The following is a 19,013-nucleotide window of genomic DNA, read 5'->3' on the forward strand; positions in this document are numbered from 1 at the left end:
TTCGTGACTGCATCTGTGGATACATTTTTTTTGCAGCAATAATAATGCGAGCGGCATGGTGGAGGAACGTTTGCTTCGCAGTTCTGAGGACTGGGGTTCAAATCCCGGCCCCGCCTGTGTGGAGTTTGCATGTTCTCCCCGTGCCTGCGTGGCTTTTCTCCGGGTGGGCACTCCGGTTTCCTCCCACATCCCAAAAACATGCGACGTCAATTGGACGCTCTAAATTGCCCATAGGTGTGATTGTGAGTGCAGCTGTTTGTCTCAATGTGCCCTGCGATTGGCTGGCGACCGGTTCAGGGTGTAGCCCTCCCGCCTCCTGCCCGTTGACAGCTGGGATAGGCTCCAGCACCCCCAGTGACGCTCATGAGGATAAGCGTCCTAAAATGTGTGGATGGAATAATTGGACACAAAATTGCAACTCGGTGTGATTGTGAGTGCGACTGTTTTATCTCTATGTGCCCTGCGATTGGCTGGCAACCACTTCAGGGCTCCGGCACTACCCTTGTGAGGATAAGCAGCACAGAAAATGGATGGATGCACATGTTCTGAAGTCCATTTGTCAGAATTTTTTTTTTTTTTGCTGTGGTTTGTTTAGCTCGGTGCTCGGAAGTAATTTGAGTTTTCGTGAACTCCGCTGCTTTCCGGAAGTCCAGAGAGGACACGCTCTGCTCTAATATGATTGGCTTCAAGACACGCGCTGCACCGTGATTGGCTACTATATCCCCGGCTGGACACTCGGTACCGTAAATGAAGTGGCTGTAGTAACACTAACGCACCCCGTTCCTCACCTTAAATCCTCCTAAACGGTTTGAAGAACAAACCTGGCCCTAAAACTCAAAGATAACAAACTATAGTACAGTATTTTGTTTTTATTCGGTACACTCGTGATTCATCCCTCATCGATTACGCGTCGCCTTCCCTTTCCGGGACGCAGGAGCCAATCATGTCGCAGCAGGAGTGTCCTGCCCGGAAGTCAAGTGGGAATCCTAAAAAGCAGTCAGAGGGGGAAAAGGAAAAGGAGGCTGAGACACAAACGCGAAGGTGCTCGCCGGCGTCGTCCACCAACGCTAACCAAACAGACCCACGCGCCGACCCCCCTGCTCAACTGTTTGCGGGGAATTTAACGTCTTACCACCGCTCGGGACGGCGCTTCTGGTGGGATTCTGTGCCAAGTTGGTCGAGCTTGCAGGAGCGTCCACGAAGCGCGATGTCTGGCGTTGTGCGAGGCCCGGCGGGGAACAACGATTGCCGAATCTACGTGGGCAACCTGCCGCCCGACATCCGCACTAAGGACGTGGAGGAGGTCTTCTACAAGTACGGCACCATTCGGGACATCGACCTGAAGAACCGCAGAGGAGGCCCGCCGTTCGCCTTTATTGAGTTCGAAGATCCGAGGTGAGCCGCTGGTGGACGCTTAGCTTGGCTGCTTTCGGCATGTGAGCCGCCATTTTGTGGCTAACTGCTAGCATGTATGTTTATCGTAGGAGCTTTTTACGTTATTGTTAGATTCTACTGACATTTTGGAAACCTCGTAATGTAAGTGCAGACAATTTGTTCAACGTATTGTCACGTTATCAAAGCAAAAAAAAAAAAAAACATGGCTGAAATGCTTGCTAAATTAATTTGCCTTTGTGTAAAATAGTCATTCGGGACAGATCGTGGAGGTGTGTGACCAAAATATCAAAATTCCATCCATCCCGCCCACCATCCAAGCTGCTTATCCTCGTAAGGGTCGCGGAAGTTCATCTATCCTTTATATAGAAATAGTGGATATCATTGGCTGATACACAAACACATTTGGTCCGACTTTGTAAAAATCGATTTGATGAGAAAGTCGGTCAACATTTGCTGATGTGAAATCCGTAGAAATTAGGGATTTTTGTGATCAAAAGCTTGAATTTTTAGGTGAAATCCCCCTAGATCAGTGGTTCCAAAGCGTTTTTGGGCACCCCCCCCTTTTTTTTTTTTTTAAATTTTGATATAACAGTTTCAGCACCAACCCCATGTTGAAGTTTTTCACTGAACAACAGCCACTACCACCGCCTCTAAATTCATGTACCTTGTTTTTGGCAGAGTGAAATGGGAAGAACATGCCGGTCATTTTCCGGATTATACAAATCTATCTTGATAAGATACAAAGTTTGAATTGCTGCAACTGTACTCCGCTTTCTGACTTAATCAAACCTTTTGTAACATTCCATTTTACAGTATAAGTGAATTTTGTACGTTTTATTGCAGATGTTAGTTTGAACTAACATCGGTGTTAGCCAAAAGTCAAAGCTGCAATATCTGTATTGGATCGGAAGTGAAAAAGTTGGATTGGGCCCTCCCTGCATTCAACTTTGAATGAATTTGAGAACCACCAGCATCTGAAAGTAACACTGGACGAATGCGACTGAATTCGTCACTTGGTTGAACTCCATTTGGCGAATGAACGAGTGAATCTCAGAGCGCAACTTGCAAGGTGCCGAGTAAATGTTTGGACCCACGTACACAAACGTGTGCAGTTCCGGGGTGAACGCTTACGTATATTTGATTGACGGGCGTAGGGCTCGTCTTCAGCGGCCCGAACACGCGGTCGCCGGGTTTTCTCGGCGGCTCTTTTTGTTATTCCGGGTGAAATAATCTCGATTGAGGATCTCTGGTCAGCTGCTTACATGTGGTGGTTGATTCTGATCGGGTTTGTACAGGATGTGAACAACTTTTCCTTCGACGTGGGCAGGTTGTTACGAACGTCGTGTGATTTATCAAGAAGGGGGGGGGGGCTTTCAATTTAAGTATTCAAATACAAGATCACCATGAGGTACCGCCATGTAAAAAAAAAAAAAAAAACGTCGAAATCAAGCATGCGATCTATACCAAATGGTGGAAATTTACATTGTTAAAATTTACTTCTTTTGGCAAAAAAAAAAGATTTTCCAGGCCTGTGAAACTGGATGAAAATCCATTTGCATTCGGACTCTTTATTTCAATTGAGGTGTTCATGTAGGGGGTGTCAAATTCATTTTTGTCACGGTCCAAATCGTTGTGTAACGTTTCCCCCAGAGGGCCGTTACCACTGTGAAACCGCAAAAATCTTGAAATCACCTCATCATAATTACAAATGAAAACTATAAACTAGTTGTGGAATCAAAAATCAAGGCTAATTGGGTTTGAAGTGTTGTTGATGTTGGCTAACACGAAAATGCTTGCAATGTCTCAACTTTATCATTTATGATCCAACAATATGAAATTTTGGTGCAGATTATAGCTAGAAACATGGAAGTTGATCCATGATTTGCTTCCACGGGCTACATGAAATCATGTGGTGGGCTGGATCTCGCCCCCAGACCTTAAGTTTGACACCTGTGATACAGAACATTTTTGTTAGTTTTGGGCTTCTGAAGCGAGTCATCGGAATAGAAGTGTAAACTAAGCTAATCTTGCAGTGCTGTATTCTTTATTTCAAACATCACAGAGTCCAGAAAAACAGTTGAATGGAGGAGAGAAAAAAGGAATTTAGTCTTAAAAATGTTATGAAAGGACTAACCACAATATTCTCGCTTGTTCGCTGGTTGCGTATCGCTGCCGTGCAAGGAGAGTTCGGTCGGTCTCGCGGGTTTTGCATCGCGTTGCTCTTTACTATATTTGGTGGAACGCCATAACGTCCGCGCTAACGCTGATGTTCTTGCAGTACGCCAGCGGCACACCCACGTGACAACTACCGCACGTGTTTGTCATCGCAAAAGGAAAAACGGTGGAAAATTGTTTTTGATGGGAAAAGTTCAAGCACTGCAAGCCTTTCGTGGTAACGCTCACATTTCCACAGGGACGCCGGCGACGCCGTATACGGACGGGACGGGTACGACTACGACGGCTACCGGCTGCGCGTGGAGTTCCCTCGGAGCGGCAGGGGCACCAGAGGGGGCAGCGTCGGCGGGGCCGGCGGCGGGACCCCCAGGGGCCGCTACGGGCCCCCGTCCAGACGTTCCGAGTACAGGGTGGTTGTGTCCGGTAAGTAACTCGGACTTGTCACGCTTTTTGGGGGGGGGGGGGGGGGGGGGGGGGAACAACTTCAACTGTATACTCGCAAGGAGTATTAATGAAAGGATATATGCGGGACAACTTCGAAATGCTTTTTGTTTGAGATGATTCGAAGTGTGTGTGTCACGTTGATGAGTGGCAGCAGCACCAGGAGAGCATAAAATATTTGAGGCCAAGCCACTTTGATGCTATAAAAAGCGCCACACGTTTTATCGGCGCCACAGATGTGTCAAACGCGTATCAGGGTGATTACGTTCGTGCGTTAGGAAGGCAATAAAAATAGATTTTGTTTTTTTCCTCCCATCCCAGGAGTTCAACTTTAGCTGTCATATATAGTAAATACTAGGTTCTCGAACGTTCCTGAAGAAATCGGTTTTTGAACGAAAATTTCGAGTTTTTTTTTTTTTTTTGGAAAATTGGTACTCAAACGCCCCCGACAAAACCCGGAAATAACATAACGCACGTGGCCCTTATTTGTTATTGTGCATAATTGACCCCTCCGTGGAAATTGCGCAATCCGCGTCACTGACCAATCAGAGGCCAGAGATCCGCATAGACCAAAGCCCGTTTTTGCTCCCGCCATTTTCTCTGGCAACATTGAATGGTCCAGTATAGGTTTAGTTAGCGTTTTATCGCGTATTTGGGTTATTTAACAAAAAATATGGTTCAGAGGTGTAGTCACGGACTTTGCAATAGTGACGACAGGTATCCTGAAAGGCTAGTTGGTGGAATTCGATTCGTACCCTTTCCAAAACCGAAGACCCGGTTCGAAAAATGCCTTCGATGGGTCAAACTTTGTGGAAGACCGCATCATCAACTAAATCCATCTAATATCAACCGGAACACATATGTTTGCACCAAGGTATGCCCTATATTTGATTTTCAATACATGTCTCGTATAAATGAATGAGACGTTCTCCGCTAGCCTAACACCGCTACGTGTGAACGATTGACACACTTATTCTTTGTTGAGCGATATTTAGCGATGATCGGACTGCGCAAACGTGTCGCTTTCTTGCTGGCTTGCGGCCAGAAGCTTAACCAGACGGTGTTTGCACAAAGATATGCCCTAAATTTGATTTTTAATCCACGTCTCGTATAAATGAATGAGACGTTCTCCGCTAGCATAACACCGCTACGTGTGAATGATTGAATGAAATCAGAAGCATGGCGTCTCTCTCAGTTCAGAATGTATTGTATTGTATTTGCCATTTTTACTGTTTGTCTTACGTCAGCGCACGTGGCGTGACGTCACTTCAGGAGGCCTGGTTAAGTGCCCTGTACGGAGGGGTCAATTCAGCCTCTGTCCCGGTAGCCACATTTACTGACTGGGCTATTAACCCCCAATAATGGCGCCAAAGAAGTGACACTAGATAAGTTCTTTGAACTTCCAGGGGGCGACTCACCCCCACCGAAAAGATTTTAAAAGTTTTTCTTATGAACTTTAATAATGCTCCGTTCCATTAGTATTTCTGCATTTTGGTTTTGTTTCAAAGATTTCGTTAACTCCAGTTATGAATTAAATGTTTTTGAATGTTACTTTTAGTAAAGATTAAAAAATATATATTTTTTTCCCCACCCTCATTTTTGCTCATTTGTTATTCTGCACGTTTGTTAAAAAAAAAAAAAGTTTACAAGGCTGGGGGCCGAGTCGCGACAGATACAGCAATGCGCGCCCAGCCTAGCCTACTCTACTTCTAAAGCATACATTTTAAGCGAAAAATAAATATATTTATTAAATTGTTGTATTATATAAAGTATTTAAACTATACATGTATTTCCACTATCCAGTTTATGATCAAGAAATGCTAAAAAAATGCTTTAAAAAGCCAATTTTTTTTAGGCTTGGAACGCATTATTTCTTTTTCCATTGATTGTAATGGGAAATATCGATTCGGTTTTCGAACAATTCAGTTCTCAAACCGCCTTTCTGGAACGGATTGTGGTCGAGAACCGAGATTGTACTGTACTGCAGCACAGCCTTTGCGAGAAACTTTTTTGCCATCGTGAACTGTCATGCAATTGCAATATGAAGTTTGACACGTGGTTATTGTTGGGGATACCAGTCCTGGTTTTAAGGCCCAGTTAATTGAATATCAAACTAGTCCAGTAAATGTCGCCGCGCTAAATAAACGTGGGGCGTTGTCGCACGCCGTCTTGCGTGTTCAGGGCTCCCTCAGAGCGGCAGCTGGCAGGACCTGAAGGACCACATGCGCGAGGCGGGCGACGTGTGCTACGCCGACGTCTACCGAGACGGCACCGGCGTGGTCGAGTTTGTGCGCAAGGAAGACATGACCTATGCCGTCCGAAAGCTGGACAACTCCAAATTCCGCTCGCACGAGGTATGTTGTTAGCGCTTTGGTCTCTTGGCTCTGTGGATTTGTGTGGGTGTGCCAAGCGAGGTGAGTAACCCGTTTTGGACCCGGCCCCTCGCCCGCCCGCCCCCACCCGCATTTGCGCCCTTCCGCCTGCAATGTGCAGTTTGTGTTGTGTGCCGCCAGGGAGAGACGGCGTACGTTCGCGTGAAATTAGACGGTCCCCGCAGCCCGAGTTACGGACGATCCCGCTCGCGCAGCCGCGGCAGCCGGAGCAGGAGCCGCAGCCGCAGTCCCAGCCGCAGCCGGAGCCGCAGCGACTCCCGAGGACGCGGGCGGGCGTCCCCGCGCTACTCGCCGCGACACAGCGGCTCCCGATCCCGATCCCGCTCCTAGAAAACCCGCCGGCGTTCCTCCCCCTCTCGTCCAGTGATGTAACTAGGGTTGCAAAAGGGCCGGGGAATTTCCGGCACGCTTCCGGGCCGTGCGCGGTCCGCTTCCGTGGGAAAGGTATTGTTGTCGAGCGTCAACGCTAACATTTTGTCTTGCCGTAAATAGACGACGACATCCGTGCGAAATACACACACACAAAACAAAACATTTTAATGAATTGGTGAGGAGAATATTCTCAATATTTACGTATTTGATCGCGGTCTTAAATTGAACAACATAAAAGAAGAGAAAAATGCAGTCCCCATCCAAAAAGTCCCATTTAAAATTTTAAATGGGTGTGGGGGGGGAAAAACAACAACTAGATTCTAATCATCATTAGCATTTCGTTGAGGGTTCGGCTAGTGAAGCCGTGTTTCCATGAAATCCAGTTTGATTCGGGATTGTGCTGAAAATTTGTCGTCATATCAAAAATATGACGGATTCCGTTCAGTTTGATCATATTCGTTAGCACAACTAAATGATTTGCACCAATATGTTTGTTCCGGTAAAAATGTTACAATTTCTTGTCCCAAATTTTTGTGACTTTTTTTTTTTTTTTTTTAAATATTGTTAAAGACACTGGCATAAAAAAAATCGTCACATGCACATTTGGAATAAATTGTGCTATACTCACAAAAAACAATCATTTGTTTTCACAATTAATCTTTTTACGACTAATATTCTCATTAAAAACATCTTTACTTTTGTGTTAGTAATCCATTTTAGTGCTGGACTTTGGCAAAAAATGTAAGAACTTTTTTTTTTTAATTAACGTGATCAGTAATTGCAATCAGCGCCTTCATTTGATCAAAACATCTCATTTTAAAAATGATGCCCCAAATTTTTTTTAATATAATTTATGACAAGGTCCCTTCAATCAAGTCATTATTTTTGCTGCTCCCACGGCAAGCCTGCAAATCTAACAAATTCCCGCAGTTTTGCAACCCTAGATGTAAGCCTGAATAGTTTTTTTTTTTTTTAATAAGTTTATTATTATTTTGGATCCTTGTGGTTAATCAGCTTGTCTGTAGATGCACGCCCCCCCTTCTCTTCCTCTCCCCCCTTTTCCCCTTCTTTCTCCCCCCCACACAAATGTCGAGGCGTGCAGTTTTTGTAAGTTTTAAGACTAAATTTAAAAACAAAAAAACATTTCTTATTCTTGGTTATTTGGATGAACCAAGACACCGACGCTTTAACTTAATTTTAATTTGTGTCTTCCTTTAGACTTCTGAAGAGAAGGATTAAAGTGGTTGGGAATAAAAAGCCACATTGGTGGAGCACATTTCATTTGTATGGTCAGGATAGGACATCAAATGGAGGCCATGGTATGCTTCATATTCCGTCAATATGTCATATGCTTCTGTTCTTGTCGTCTCGTGCATGTCGTCGTTTTTGAAACGCCGCTGCGGCCTGTCGTACAATACGAAAAATTGGTGTGATCTCAGTGTAACATCTTCGATGTCACATGTAAACACCAAATGTTAGGGATTTTTTTTAATTTTTTTTTTTTTGCCTATCTTGCTCTTTCTGGCATTTTTTTTTTTTTTTTTTTAATTTTGCCTTGCCCCGAAAATTTTTGTACGTTCTGTTCTAACGGTCTGCCTCTGATTTTCTTCCTGGTATTTCAAGGTTTTGATTGGAGAGGAGTGGCTCAGTGGATCGCAATCCTTTTGGAGCTGGATCGATTTTTAGGAAAGGGATTATAGGCAAGGATGGATGCACGGGAACGGGATCCGGTTTTCCAGGATTTCCCAACAAAATTCTCAGAACTAATTAACGGGGGACCTCCCGGATCAACTTGTTTTTTTTTTTCCTTCATTTTTTTATTTTGAAATAGCCTGCCTCCTGCCTATCTTTTATTAAAATTTTTTCAGTGATATTGGCGAGAAAATTGACAAGAGAAAAACACAGGACCAGGAAGTTGGATCAAAGGATGGAATCGTAGATGCCTGGTATGAGGGAATTCAAAATATTAAAATTTGGGGAGGGTTTCATATTCGGGGGGGTGGTTGGAATGTTGAATTATTTGCTTAATCTAACTTTTTTTCTTCTAGCATTTTCAATAAAACACCTAAAAAAAATAAAAAACCATTGTGCCTCTAAATCTTTGTGTCATACGATATTGTGGCCCTTTTGTATGAGGAAAAGGTAGCGTTAAAATTTACATATTTAAATAAGCATCAGTGTGGAATTAGGATCGTGTTATATCAAATAATATTTCTAAATGTTGACGTTGGAAAGTTTTTTTTTACACGTCAAACCGGTCGTTTGGACGCGACGAGCGAATGTTGCATTATGGGAGGAAATAAGATGCCGGCACAGTGGCGCCGCTGCAAATCGCCTGCACAGCGCAGGGAAGCGGCCCAATCGACCAATAGGAAAGCCTCGGCTTCATCGGAGGGGCGGGGCGCTGTGCGGGAGAAGATCGCAAACGTACCTTCGCCGACGAGCTCATTGGACCCCCCCCCCTCCTCCCGACCCCCCCCCCCCCCACACACACTCACACACAAAAAAAAAAATCAACTGCAATTAGCAGATTTGGCATCTTGGCCAAGTTGGCACGGCTGCTTTCACATTGTGGACGCTTCGTTCATCTTCGTGTCAACCTAAGGTACGCTCTCATTTTCGTTTATCGGAAGGAATGTGTCGAAGTCAAGGTCTTGTTTAAATGTTGACGTGTATTTTTTTTTCCTCTTTAAATAACGTAACTCATGTGATACGTTATGCGTTTTTTTAATGAAACCGAAAGGGATTCTCTGTGGAATCAAATTTGACCCAAGTAATTTCACTCCACCCGTGTTAAGTTTCACCAAGTCGCGTCAACGATGCGGCGAAAAAAAAGAAAAGTTTGCGGAGACAATACTAATAATAATAAGGTGCGGATGTAGGCTACATGCTTAGCTGTGGCGCGGCTAATAATCAACGTGCGTTTTTGATGGACGTGTCGTGTTTTTGTGTGTGTGTGTGTTGATTTGTACTCCCTCTTCCAAGCCAGGCTGCAGCCGCCTCCTCCTCCTCGTCGTCCTCCTCGTCGTCGTCGTACCAGCCGCCGTCATGACTGACAGGAAGGCCGTCATCAAGAACGCCGACATGTCCGAAGACATGCAGCAGGACGCGGTGGACTGCGCCACGCAGGCCATGGAGAAGTACAACATCGAGAAGGACATCGCCGCCTACATCAAGAAGGTGAGCAAAGAACGCATCGTGTCGCTCGCCACAGTGGACAGCGTTTGTTTCGCCTCTCAAAGTTGGACCGATTCTGAAAGCGCGAGTCTTGATGTCAAAGTTGGGCATCAGTCGTGGCAGTGGACAGATTCAAAAAGCCGTTTTCTTGCCTCGAATCCTGATGTCAACGTTGTCCATATCAGTCACTATAGCGTCACCGAAATCACGTGACCGGCCGCAATGCCGGTCTAGCAAAGCATTCTTCAATGCTAAGTCGCTCGGAAACGACGCGAAAATGCGTCTTGCGGCGCGACGCCCAGAGTTTTGTCCGATACCGTTGAACATTTAGAAGGTGATAACAAACGAAGGTACGTGGAAAAATGAGAGACACTCGGCAGTGAGGACCCGGATTTAATGCCGAAGTCGATGTTTTCGCCGATACGAAAGTGGACTGTTCCCGCGTTTCCGCTAGTCTGGGACAACTGGATCTACACACGTGTCTGGTGAGTTAAGTCGTCGAGATTTACGGGGAAGAGTTTGAAAGCGTAGAAAAAGTCTGGCCACGTACAAATACTTCCTTGCTGGATCTGTTCTCAATCAAGAATAAATCCCACATAGTGACTGAGCCACTTAGATTTTTTTCAATACCAATATTTAAGTAAATGACCCCTGCTTTTACGCAAACTCTCAATCATGAACTATGATTGGGGGCAAAAAAAAAAGATGTACACGGAAGCGTGTTGCGGCCACCCGTTAAACTTGGGGAAACTTTCCGTGACAGAATTAATTTTTTTCTTTCTTTTTTTTTTGTTAAAATATGCATCGTTCTGAAATTAATAACCCTAATACGTAAAGAAAATAAAGCACCGGGATAGGCTTTAGCCACCGTACACGGAAGGGTGTTGCAGCCACATGTTAACCTACGTGAACATCACTGCGACCGACATTTTTTTTTTTTTTTAAATACACATTTAATACATTTGAGAACAATGCATATTTTAAAAAAAGGTGTCGGGGAGAGGTTTACTGAAGATTAACGTGTGGCCGCAACACAGTGTACGTTTTTTTTTTTTTTTTAAATTTAAATATGCATTGTTCTCAAACGAGTCCAATACGTATTTTTAAAAAAGCAAATAAAGCACCGGGGTAGGCTTCAGCCCCCGTACACGGAAAGGTGTTGCAGCCACACGTTAACCTACGTGAACATCACTGCGACCGACGTTTGACAACAAAATGGCGACGTCACGTGCACGAACTCGACAGCCGCACGAGCGTCGTTCAAAAAGCTGTCTGGTGTAAGATAAAAACCAGTTCCACCGTCGCGTCCCGACGCTCACCTTTTGACATTTTTCAAAAATGCGGCTTTTTGAATAGTCGTCCACACCGCGGCGAGCGACGCTGATGTGCGGACTTTTTGTTGTTGTCAGGAGTTCGACAAGAAGTACAACCCCACCTGGCACTGCATCGTGGGCCGGAACTTCGGCAGCTACGTCACTCACGAGACCAAACATTTCATCTACTTCTACTTGGGCCAAGTCGCCATCTTGCTCTTCAAGTCGGGCTGAGGCCTTTTTACTTTCTTTCTTTTCACTTTTGTTGTTTTTTCTTCTTCCGCCCTAAGCATTTGGAGGCTAACTAAAGCATCAGTTTCTCAAATCATAATAATAATAAGAACATAACAAAATGATGCAGCGCTGCACGGGCGACAACTTCATTTCATTAGTACGCCTAAGACGACGCGTTGTCGGCCGCCATTTTAGCACAACGTAATTTTATTTTTTTAATGTTGTCGAAGAGGTAAAATGGGGGCCCCAGATTATGAAAAAATGAATCAGCTGTAGAATGTTGTGGTTTACGTTTGAAGCTTATTGACTAACGTGGTTGTTAGTTATCGTGTCGGAACATCGTCATAACTGTTAGCGGCAATTTTTTTACATAAACCAAAAAAAAAAGTAAATTAGCGCACCAATTTGGTAGAATGTGTGTTTTGGATTTTTTTTTTTTAAATCTATTTTTAAATTCCCTTTGTGGATTTTTGATTGTGTTGCGCCGATGCTCCAGTTTGCTCATTCCAAATTTTCCTTCCTAATTTTGACAATTAACGTCACACGCACTCCCATTGATGGTAATCAATATTTTTTTTCTTCATTCAAATACATAACTTTAAACCGATCAGATATTTTCTACATGGCATTGTTCAACTTGAAATTTCTCAAGGAGCGTGATGATTAATGCAAATTTTTGTCAAACTATTGTGGCGACTAAACAGAGCTGATTTATTTTTTTAAAAATTGTTTAATTTGGTTGATATATTTGAATCTATTGACATTTCCTTTGAACAGCAAACATCATCGTGACATTGACGTATCCTCAATTTTAATTTAGTGCAGATTTATGTCCTAAAATTAATACAAAAATATAGTGGCCTAGTTTGGTAGATGTCAGGGGATTTTTACTTTTTTTTTAAAACTAATATAATTGCTAACACAAAGATTTGACATTTTAATATTCAGAAATGGTCGCACCTTAAAATGAAAATGTATTTAAAAAAAAGAAGACAAAACAGCACTCAGTTGTTCGTTTCTTTGAAATTTTGTTTTTGAACGTGATGATTAACGGCAATTGTATATTTGTTGTCACGCAGCACTTTATCATAATGCTTGGCACTAATTTAATTTATTATTATTTTTAAATTCGGAAATGTTCTACAAATGTTCTCCCTAAAAATACTAAACGGTAGTGCTGTAATTTCTTTTGAAAATGTCCCAAATTTCCTTTTTTTTCCTTCCACTTCCCAAAAACATATTTGAAGAGTCTTAATTGCCCATAGGTGTGTTTGTGAGTGTGGATGTTTGTCTCCATGTGCCCTGCGATTGGCCGGCGACCAGTTCAGGGCGTACCCCGCCTCCCTGCCAGTTAACAGCTGGGATAGGCTCCAGCACTCTCTGCGACCCTCGTGAGGATAAGCGTCGAGGAAAATGGATGGATGTACCGAAACATTGTTGCATTGTATTAAAAAAATTGGAAACGCCAAATGAAGCCGGTTTCTATTTTCTTTTGAGTGTTGTTGAGAAAATGTGATTGTTAAAAGACATCAAAATATCGCTCCATCATAATTATTAGCACTAATTTGTTGAGCAGATGATAACCATACTTATTACCGTAAGCTTCTGTGGGAAGGAGCGTGAAGTGATGAAGTTCCGATGGTCTCCCGCCGTCGTCCGACTAACCCGTTGCAAGACTTTTGATCGTACCGAGTGTCCGCATGTTTTCTAGACAAATAGCACAATTTTGCGTTTCCTCGTGGATGCTAACTAAACAAACGCACACTATGTATCATACAAGTCCCGTAAGATTTATTTTTTATTGAAAAATTCTGCAGCTAGCTCGCGTCCGGTGCTCGTGTGGTCTAACGTGGCATCGCTTCTTCTGAGCGCAAAGAGCGAGTATTTTGACTTTTCGTCCCAATTCCGACGTCTCCAGCCGTGCTAGCACGAGCTAAACGTTAGCGCCGACTGTGGATTTTTCTTTTGAAACGGGGAAATCTTCCCGTTTTCCGACAGATTTAACTCCAGCATGTTATTGTCGTCGTCGGCGTTGTAACTGTCGGCGCGATCCCACTTGAGAACAATCGCACATCATTGACAGTTAGCTGATGCTACAGTTAGCTGATGCTAAAAAACCAAAACTGTGTAGAAAACCTCTAAATAAAGAATTATTGTTGACTTGTAAACAGTGGCCTATGTGTTATTGTTTGTACCCACAATGTGAAAGTTTATTTGTTTGACAGCAGAAATTCCTCTTAGCTGTTAACGTATACTTAGCCGGTTAGCTTAGTTTTGCGTATTTTTTGTGGACCCTGCAGTATCACAAGATTTGGATTTAAAACTTCTAAACGGTCTTTTTTTAAAAAAAAAAAAAAACAAAAAATTTAAGCCAACAATTTTTGATTGAGTTTAACTGAAAATCAAATTTGCTTCTTTAGCTTTTTAGCTAACGTTAGCCACGCTCGATTTATTGTAGCCGTTACATCGGATTCAGAAACAGACAAAGCTATGTAAGAAAATTTTCTCTTGGTTTTCAAATCAGAAAGCTAATTTTAATGTCGTCGCTTAGGTTAGCGTAGAGTAAACATTGCAATAGATTCATTTCGGATTGATCGTTCCAATTTGTGGTTTGTGAGTACCCAGCCGGTTTTTGGAGGAAAAGACAGCGAAGGATGACCGTGGGCGTATTTAAACACAACAAATGAGTCACTCGTTGGCAGGGTCAACCCGGTACAAAATGCCAAAGGAAACAAAATGCTGAAAGACAAAAAAAAAAAAAAGGCAACACGCGGGCGGGAAACGTTGCCTAATTGAGTCATTTACTTTTGTCCGTTTTGTTTGTTTGCTGGGGGCATTAAAGCCAGAAAAAAAAAAGCAGAAAGGTTTCGTTTTAAAGTCTTTTGTGAAATGCAAATGTTGAATCATTCATGCAAGTGGCGTTCATTCAAGTGTGCGATATGGCAAAAATATTTAGAATTGGCAAAGTAAAAACGGGGCGGGGGGGGAATACAATTTAAATGGTTTTAACACTTTTTTCCCTTATTGTTAAATTTTGATTTTTCTTTAAATCTGTTTTTTTTTCTGGAAATTACTGTAGTCCAGTGTCTTTCAAACTGGGGGCTTAATCAGAGGGGGGGGGGGCTCACAAATTCTGGGAACCATTGCTGTAGCCTTATTTGAAACATTCAACAATTAAAAAAAAATGACCTTATAAAAAAAAAAGTGACGTTTCGTAGTGATGGTGCAATTTCATCAGACTTTTTGTCTTCAATATTTTGTCATATCACTTTTTTTTTTTTTTTTAGAAGTGCAGGTTTAATTCCATACTGCGTTGTCTATGACTTTAAAGAGTAACAATTTTCATGTTTAATATTTTGCTTTTTAATATATTTTGTTTTTTTCTTTATTTCACATGTTTTATCTTTGTTTCCAAATCGTTTTAATCACGTACAGTACGTTAAGTTATGAAATGCATGACGGAGGTAAAATACATTTGCTTTTCTTTTCTTACTATTATAAAGTTTCTTTCGGCTTGTCCCTTTCGGGGTCGCCACAGCGTGTCATCTCAGATGAACGCGCATACATGTTTGGCACAATTTTTACGCCGGATGCCCTTCCTGACGCAATCCTTCTCAGGGAGTGGAGGCCCCAGTATGAATTCTTAAAAATTGAAAAAAAAAAATGTATCCTGTCCTGTTAGAAAATGTCACTCAAAGTACGACTTTAATCTCGTAAAATGACAAAAAAAAACAACATATGTACTCCTGTAATGTCGATCTAAAATCTGTTTTTTTTTTTTTTGTCCCCCCCCACGATGTGCTGTTTTTAGGGTGGCCACTTTCCCCAATACTCGCGTCCAGTTATGAAGTCTGACCACAAGAGGGCAGCCTTGTCCTAAATGAAGCGTTCCTTTTCAAACAAGTTTGAGATGAACGTCACACGGTACAGAAAAATCGAAAGCCCAACGGACGTGAAAAAAATTACTGAATAAATTAAATACAAGTGTGTGTGTGTGTGTATGTATATATATATATATATACAGCAACTTTTGTTCCATGTGAATGGATAAGTTTCCAATGACGGCACCGCAGTCCTTAGACCAATCGGATAAATTAACGACGGAAAAAAAACTTCACATATCGCCTGTGTTGTGACACACAAGATGGCGTAATTGGAAACATATCCATAAACTCTGACGTCAAATCAACCGAGCTTGTCATTCCGTATCCTGCCACCTACGCGCAAGACTGAAAAGTGACGGGAAAGACGAGGGGAGGATTTGTGTCGGGCCTCCGCCGTCCACTGCGGCGACTGACGTCCAAATTTGACAACGCCACTTACGCATGTAGACAAAACAACTTTTTGAGCAGCTCTCCGCTGTCGTCAAGTCGCAATGCGCCAAAACGCCAAAAGTGTTAACGCGTCAGCTAGCGAGCCATGCCCGACAGAATTCGTGCGACGCCCACTTAAAAGGTTCATGGCGTCCTATTATAAATTAATCGTGGATGATTGCATCTGACTGACTGTGTGCTTTTTGTCCTTGTGTGTAGGGCCCCCACAGTGGGGGAGGGGGGGGGGGAGACATGCTTCATAAACGCCCCCCCCCCCCCCCCGCCACCTCCCTACCCGGTCCGCTTTCCTGCATGGCGGAGCAAGTGTGCGAGGCGGTCACCCCGTGCAGTTTCGCTTCAGGTGCGGTATCGCTCACGTGCCATTAGGCTCATTAATGGACCCGTTCAACAGATTGGGAAGGAACCAAAAACCCATGGGGGGGGGGGGGGGTGCACTTGCTCGTTGGATAGTCCAAAATTTATGTGGCAACAAATTATCCAAAGTCGTATCATTTGTTAATCTCGTGGCACCGCTGAAAATTTAAAAACAACAAAAAAAGATAGATTAATCATTTACAGGCGGCACTGGTTCGCGTGGCCGCCTCACAGTCCTAAGTACAGTGGTTCGAATCCCGGCACGCTTTCTCCAGGCATTCCGGACTCCTCCCACATTCCCAAATTAGGTAAAGTATGATTCTAATTACGAGAATAGGCTCGCAAATCAATATAATGTTTGCATTGTCGCTAAAGAGGAGATGCTAGCTGTGTTAGCTGTTATGCTAACTGGTCAAAAATAAAAACAAAAACCATTTTCTGATCGTATGGGTAAGATCATTTAATTTCATGGCATTTCGTGTGACATTTATCTCTAAGATCCTGTTGCTCACTTGTTTTTCTGAAAAAGTTTTTAGTAACTACTAAATATGAAACGGCTTCAGAGCATAATTACTAATATCTAGAGCAGGCGTGTCAAACTCATTTTTGTGGGTCCAGTTTCCCTCAGAGGGCCGTTATGACTGAAACCATAAACATCTTTCATCGTCTCGTCATATTTACGGATCAAATTTTGAAATCAGAAATCAAGCACAATGGGCAGTTCAACTATTGTCGGGATTTGGTAACAAGAATGCATGCAATACTTCAACATTCTCATTCACGATATGACAATTTGAAAATTTTCTACAGATTTTAACAGGAATCACGGAAGTCGACACGCATGATTTGCCTTCGCGGGCCGCGTAAAAACATGTGGCGGGCCGGATCCGGCCCCCCGGGCCTCGAGTTCGACACCCACGATCTGGAGGATGTCTGTGACTAAATTAACGGCCTCTCGGTTTGACATCAAATCCTGTGACAAAAGTCTCCACCGGGGCTCAAATTCCAAAAGAAGGCAAACAAACATCCCGAATGGCATCTTGAAAGCCGACGTCCACCAACACGCAATCGGCCAATCAGCGCTGGGTCGCTCGGCGGGGGTAACGAGCGCCGACGTCGTGCGGGCCCCTCGTAAAGCTTTATGGCTTTATGTTGCCCAACATCACATGCTTGCCCGCGGCGCCGCAGATAAGAGCGCAGAAGCCGCCCGGAACGCGAGCTCGCTCTCCGACGTTTTTTCAGGTGACATTTTCGAGCAAAACGCGCGTCGTAAAGTGAAAGTCACTTTCTTCGACATTTCGGTCCTCGCAGATATTTTGTTCAGGATCTCATCGGTCATTTGTGGATTCTTGGGTTTTTCACCGAAAAACTGAAAACTAGACACAGTTTTCGTACTCAGGCCAAAGCCATGTCTAATGAAAATCCCGTTGGCGCCAACTGCTGGTGGCATCTTGCGCAACTTTTTTGTCAATGAACTCATGTTGAATATTTTTTTTTTTTGTCTGTCCACAAAGTTAGCAAAGCTACATGAATATTGTTTTGATAGCGTAAAATTCAAGCCGACGCTAGCTATGTTTTTATTTTTTGTATTCAGCCAACAGCCATGTCTTATGGAAATCCCGTTGGTGCCATCTGCTGGTGGCATCTTGCGCAACTTTTTCATTTGTCAATGAACTCATTTTAAATGTTTTGTCAGTCTACAAAATTAGCAAAGCTACGTGAAAATGGTTTTGAAAGCATAAAATTCAAGCCAACGCTAGCTGTTTTTTTTATGTATTCAGGCCACAGCCTTGTCTAATGAAAACCCCGTTGGCACCATCAGCTGGTGGAATGTTGCGCAACTTTTTTATTTGTCATTTAGCTCATTTTTAATATATTTTTGTCAGTCTACAAAATTAGCAAAGCTACGTGAATATTGTTTTGATAGCATAAAATTCAAGCCGACGCTGGCTGTTTTTTATTTTTTTTTTTACCCAGGCCACAGCCATGTCTAATGAAAATCCCATTGGCGCCATCTTCTTTCGGCATCTTGCACAACTTTTTCATTTGTGAATGAGCTCATTTTTAATATTTTTTTTTTTTGTCAGTCCACAAAGTTAGCAAAGATACATGAATGTTGTTTTGATAGCTAGCGTCGGCTTGAATTTTATGCTATGTTTTTGTTTTTTTTTTTTTGTTTTGTGTTAGGCCAACAAATTATTCAAGGGTCTCTTGTCCTTAATGGACAATCAAAATGAAATTGACTTTTATATTGCAGAACCTCACCGATTCTGTACTTTCTTAAGAGTCAGCACTTTTTTTTCTTGCGTTTATGATAAATTGATGGTTTTATCCTTGACAGCAGCGGGATTACGAGTTGACGAGATTACGAGGTGATGGTCCATAAAGGGTTCGGCTCAGATAAGAAGGTTTTTGTTTCAGGCGGGCAGGGAGGGAAGACGTCGGCCTATTTCGGCTCTCTGCGTCGACCAATAACAAACAAACAAACACACACGGTGTTATGATTATTATGCGATCCGATGGAACGCACTGTACATTTTGTCATGTCGTCGCGTCGCGCGTTATCAGCGCGAGCCGTCAAATGATGGCGGCCCGTCAAAGGAAGCCGTCGTCGTACCTTTGGACCCTCGCTCCAATCGCTCCGCAGCCACGGTAGCGCGCCGCCTCGACGTAGTAGTTGGATCAGTTCGGCGAGCGCGCTCTTAACTCGTATGAACGACATCTGAAGGGAGGCTAACCCATCGAAACGAATCGAAACATTTTAGTTGAATGACACATCAAGTAGCCTGGCAGCTAAATTTCTTGGAATACAAGCTAGTTTGCGC

At 43.2% G+C, this 19,013-nt stretch overlaps 2 protein-coding genes across 5 annotated transcripts; both read left to right on the top strand.

The window, feature by feature from the left end:
- Nucleotides 1–977: 977 nt before the first annotated feature.
- On the top strand, nucleotides 978–9,270 carry srsf1a (serine and arginine rich splicing factor 1a). 3 transcript variants are annotated; one of them, XR_009796063.1, is made up of 6 exons: nucleotides 978–1,395; nucleotides 3,809–3,993; nucleotides 6,193–6,365; nucleotides 6,525–6,848; nucleotides 7,995–8,095; nucleotides 8,400–9,270. XR_009796063.1 is itself a non-coding variant. In XM_061827277.1 (4 exons), exons 1-4 carry the CDS (start codon nucleotides 1,208–1,210, stop codon nucleotides 6,732–6,734), a joined length of 756 nt encoding a protein of 251 aa, XP_061683261.1. In that variant the 5' UTR covers nucleotides 978–1,207; the 3' UTR covers nucleotides 6,735–9,270. The 3 variants fall into 3 exon arrangements, 1 of the variants encoding a protein (XP_061683261.1); XR_009796062.1 differs by having other exon boundaries at nucleotides 6,525–8,095; XM_061827277.1 differs by having other exon boundaries at nucleotides 6,525–9,270.
- Nucleotides 9,237–12,970, top strand: dynll2a (dynein, light chain, LC8-type 2a). Of its 2 annotated transcripts, none has more exons than XM_061827278.1 (3): nucleotides 9,237–9,381; nucleotides 9,766–9,956; nucleotides 11,363–12,970. In XM_061827278.1, the coding sequence occupies exons 2-3, from the start codon at nucleotides 9,825–9,827 to the stop codon at nucleotides 11,498–11,500; spliced, it is 270 nt and encodes an 89-aa protein (XP_061683262.1). In that variant the 5' UTR covers nucleotides 9,237–9,381; nucleotides 9,766–9,824; the 3' UTR covers nucleotides 11,501–12,970. The 2 variants fall into 2 exon arrangements, with proteins under 2 accessions (XP_061683262.1, XP_061683263.1); XM_061827279.1 differs by having other exon boundaries at nucleotides 9,254–9,381; nucleotides 9,762–9,956.
- The last annotated feature ends 6,043 nt before the right edge of the window (nucleotides 12,971–19,013 follow it).

This window comes from Syngnathoides biaculeatus, chromosome 8 (assembly GCF_019802595.1).
Source record: "Syngnathoides biaculeatus isolate LvHL_M chromosome 8, ASM1980259v1, whole genome shotgun sequence".
Classification (NCBI taxonomy): Eukaryota; Metazoa; Chordata; class Actinopteri; order Syngnathiformes; family Syngnathidae; genus Syngnathoides; species Syngnathoides biaculeatus.

Coding starts and splice junctions, on each gene's coding strand:
- srsf1a (XM_061827277.1), top strand. CDS start 1,208: ATGTCTGGCGTTGTGCGAGGCCCGGCGGGGAACAACGATTGCCGAATC. Junction 1,396..3,808: donor ATTGAGTTCGAAGATCCGAG/GTGAGCCGCTGG, acceptor ACATTTCCACAG/GGACGCCGGCGACGCCGTAT. Junction 6,366..6,524: donor CCAAATTCCGCTCGCACGAG/GTATGTTGTTAG, acceptor GTGTGCCGCCAG/GGAGAGACGGCGTACGTTCG.
- dynll2a (XM_061827278.1), top strand. CDS start 9,825: ATGACTGACAGGAAGGCCGTCATCAAGAACGCCGACATGTCCGAAGAC. Junction 9,957..11,362: donor TCGCCGCCTACATCAAGAAG/GTGAGCAAAGAA, acceptor TGTTGTTGTCAG/GAGTTCGACAAGAAGTACAA.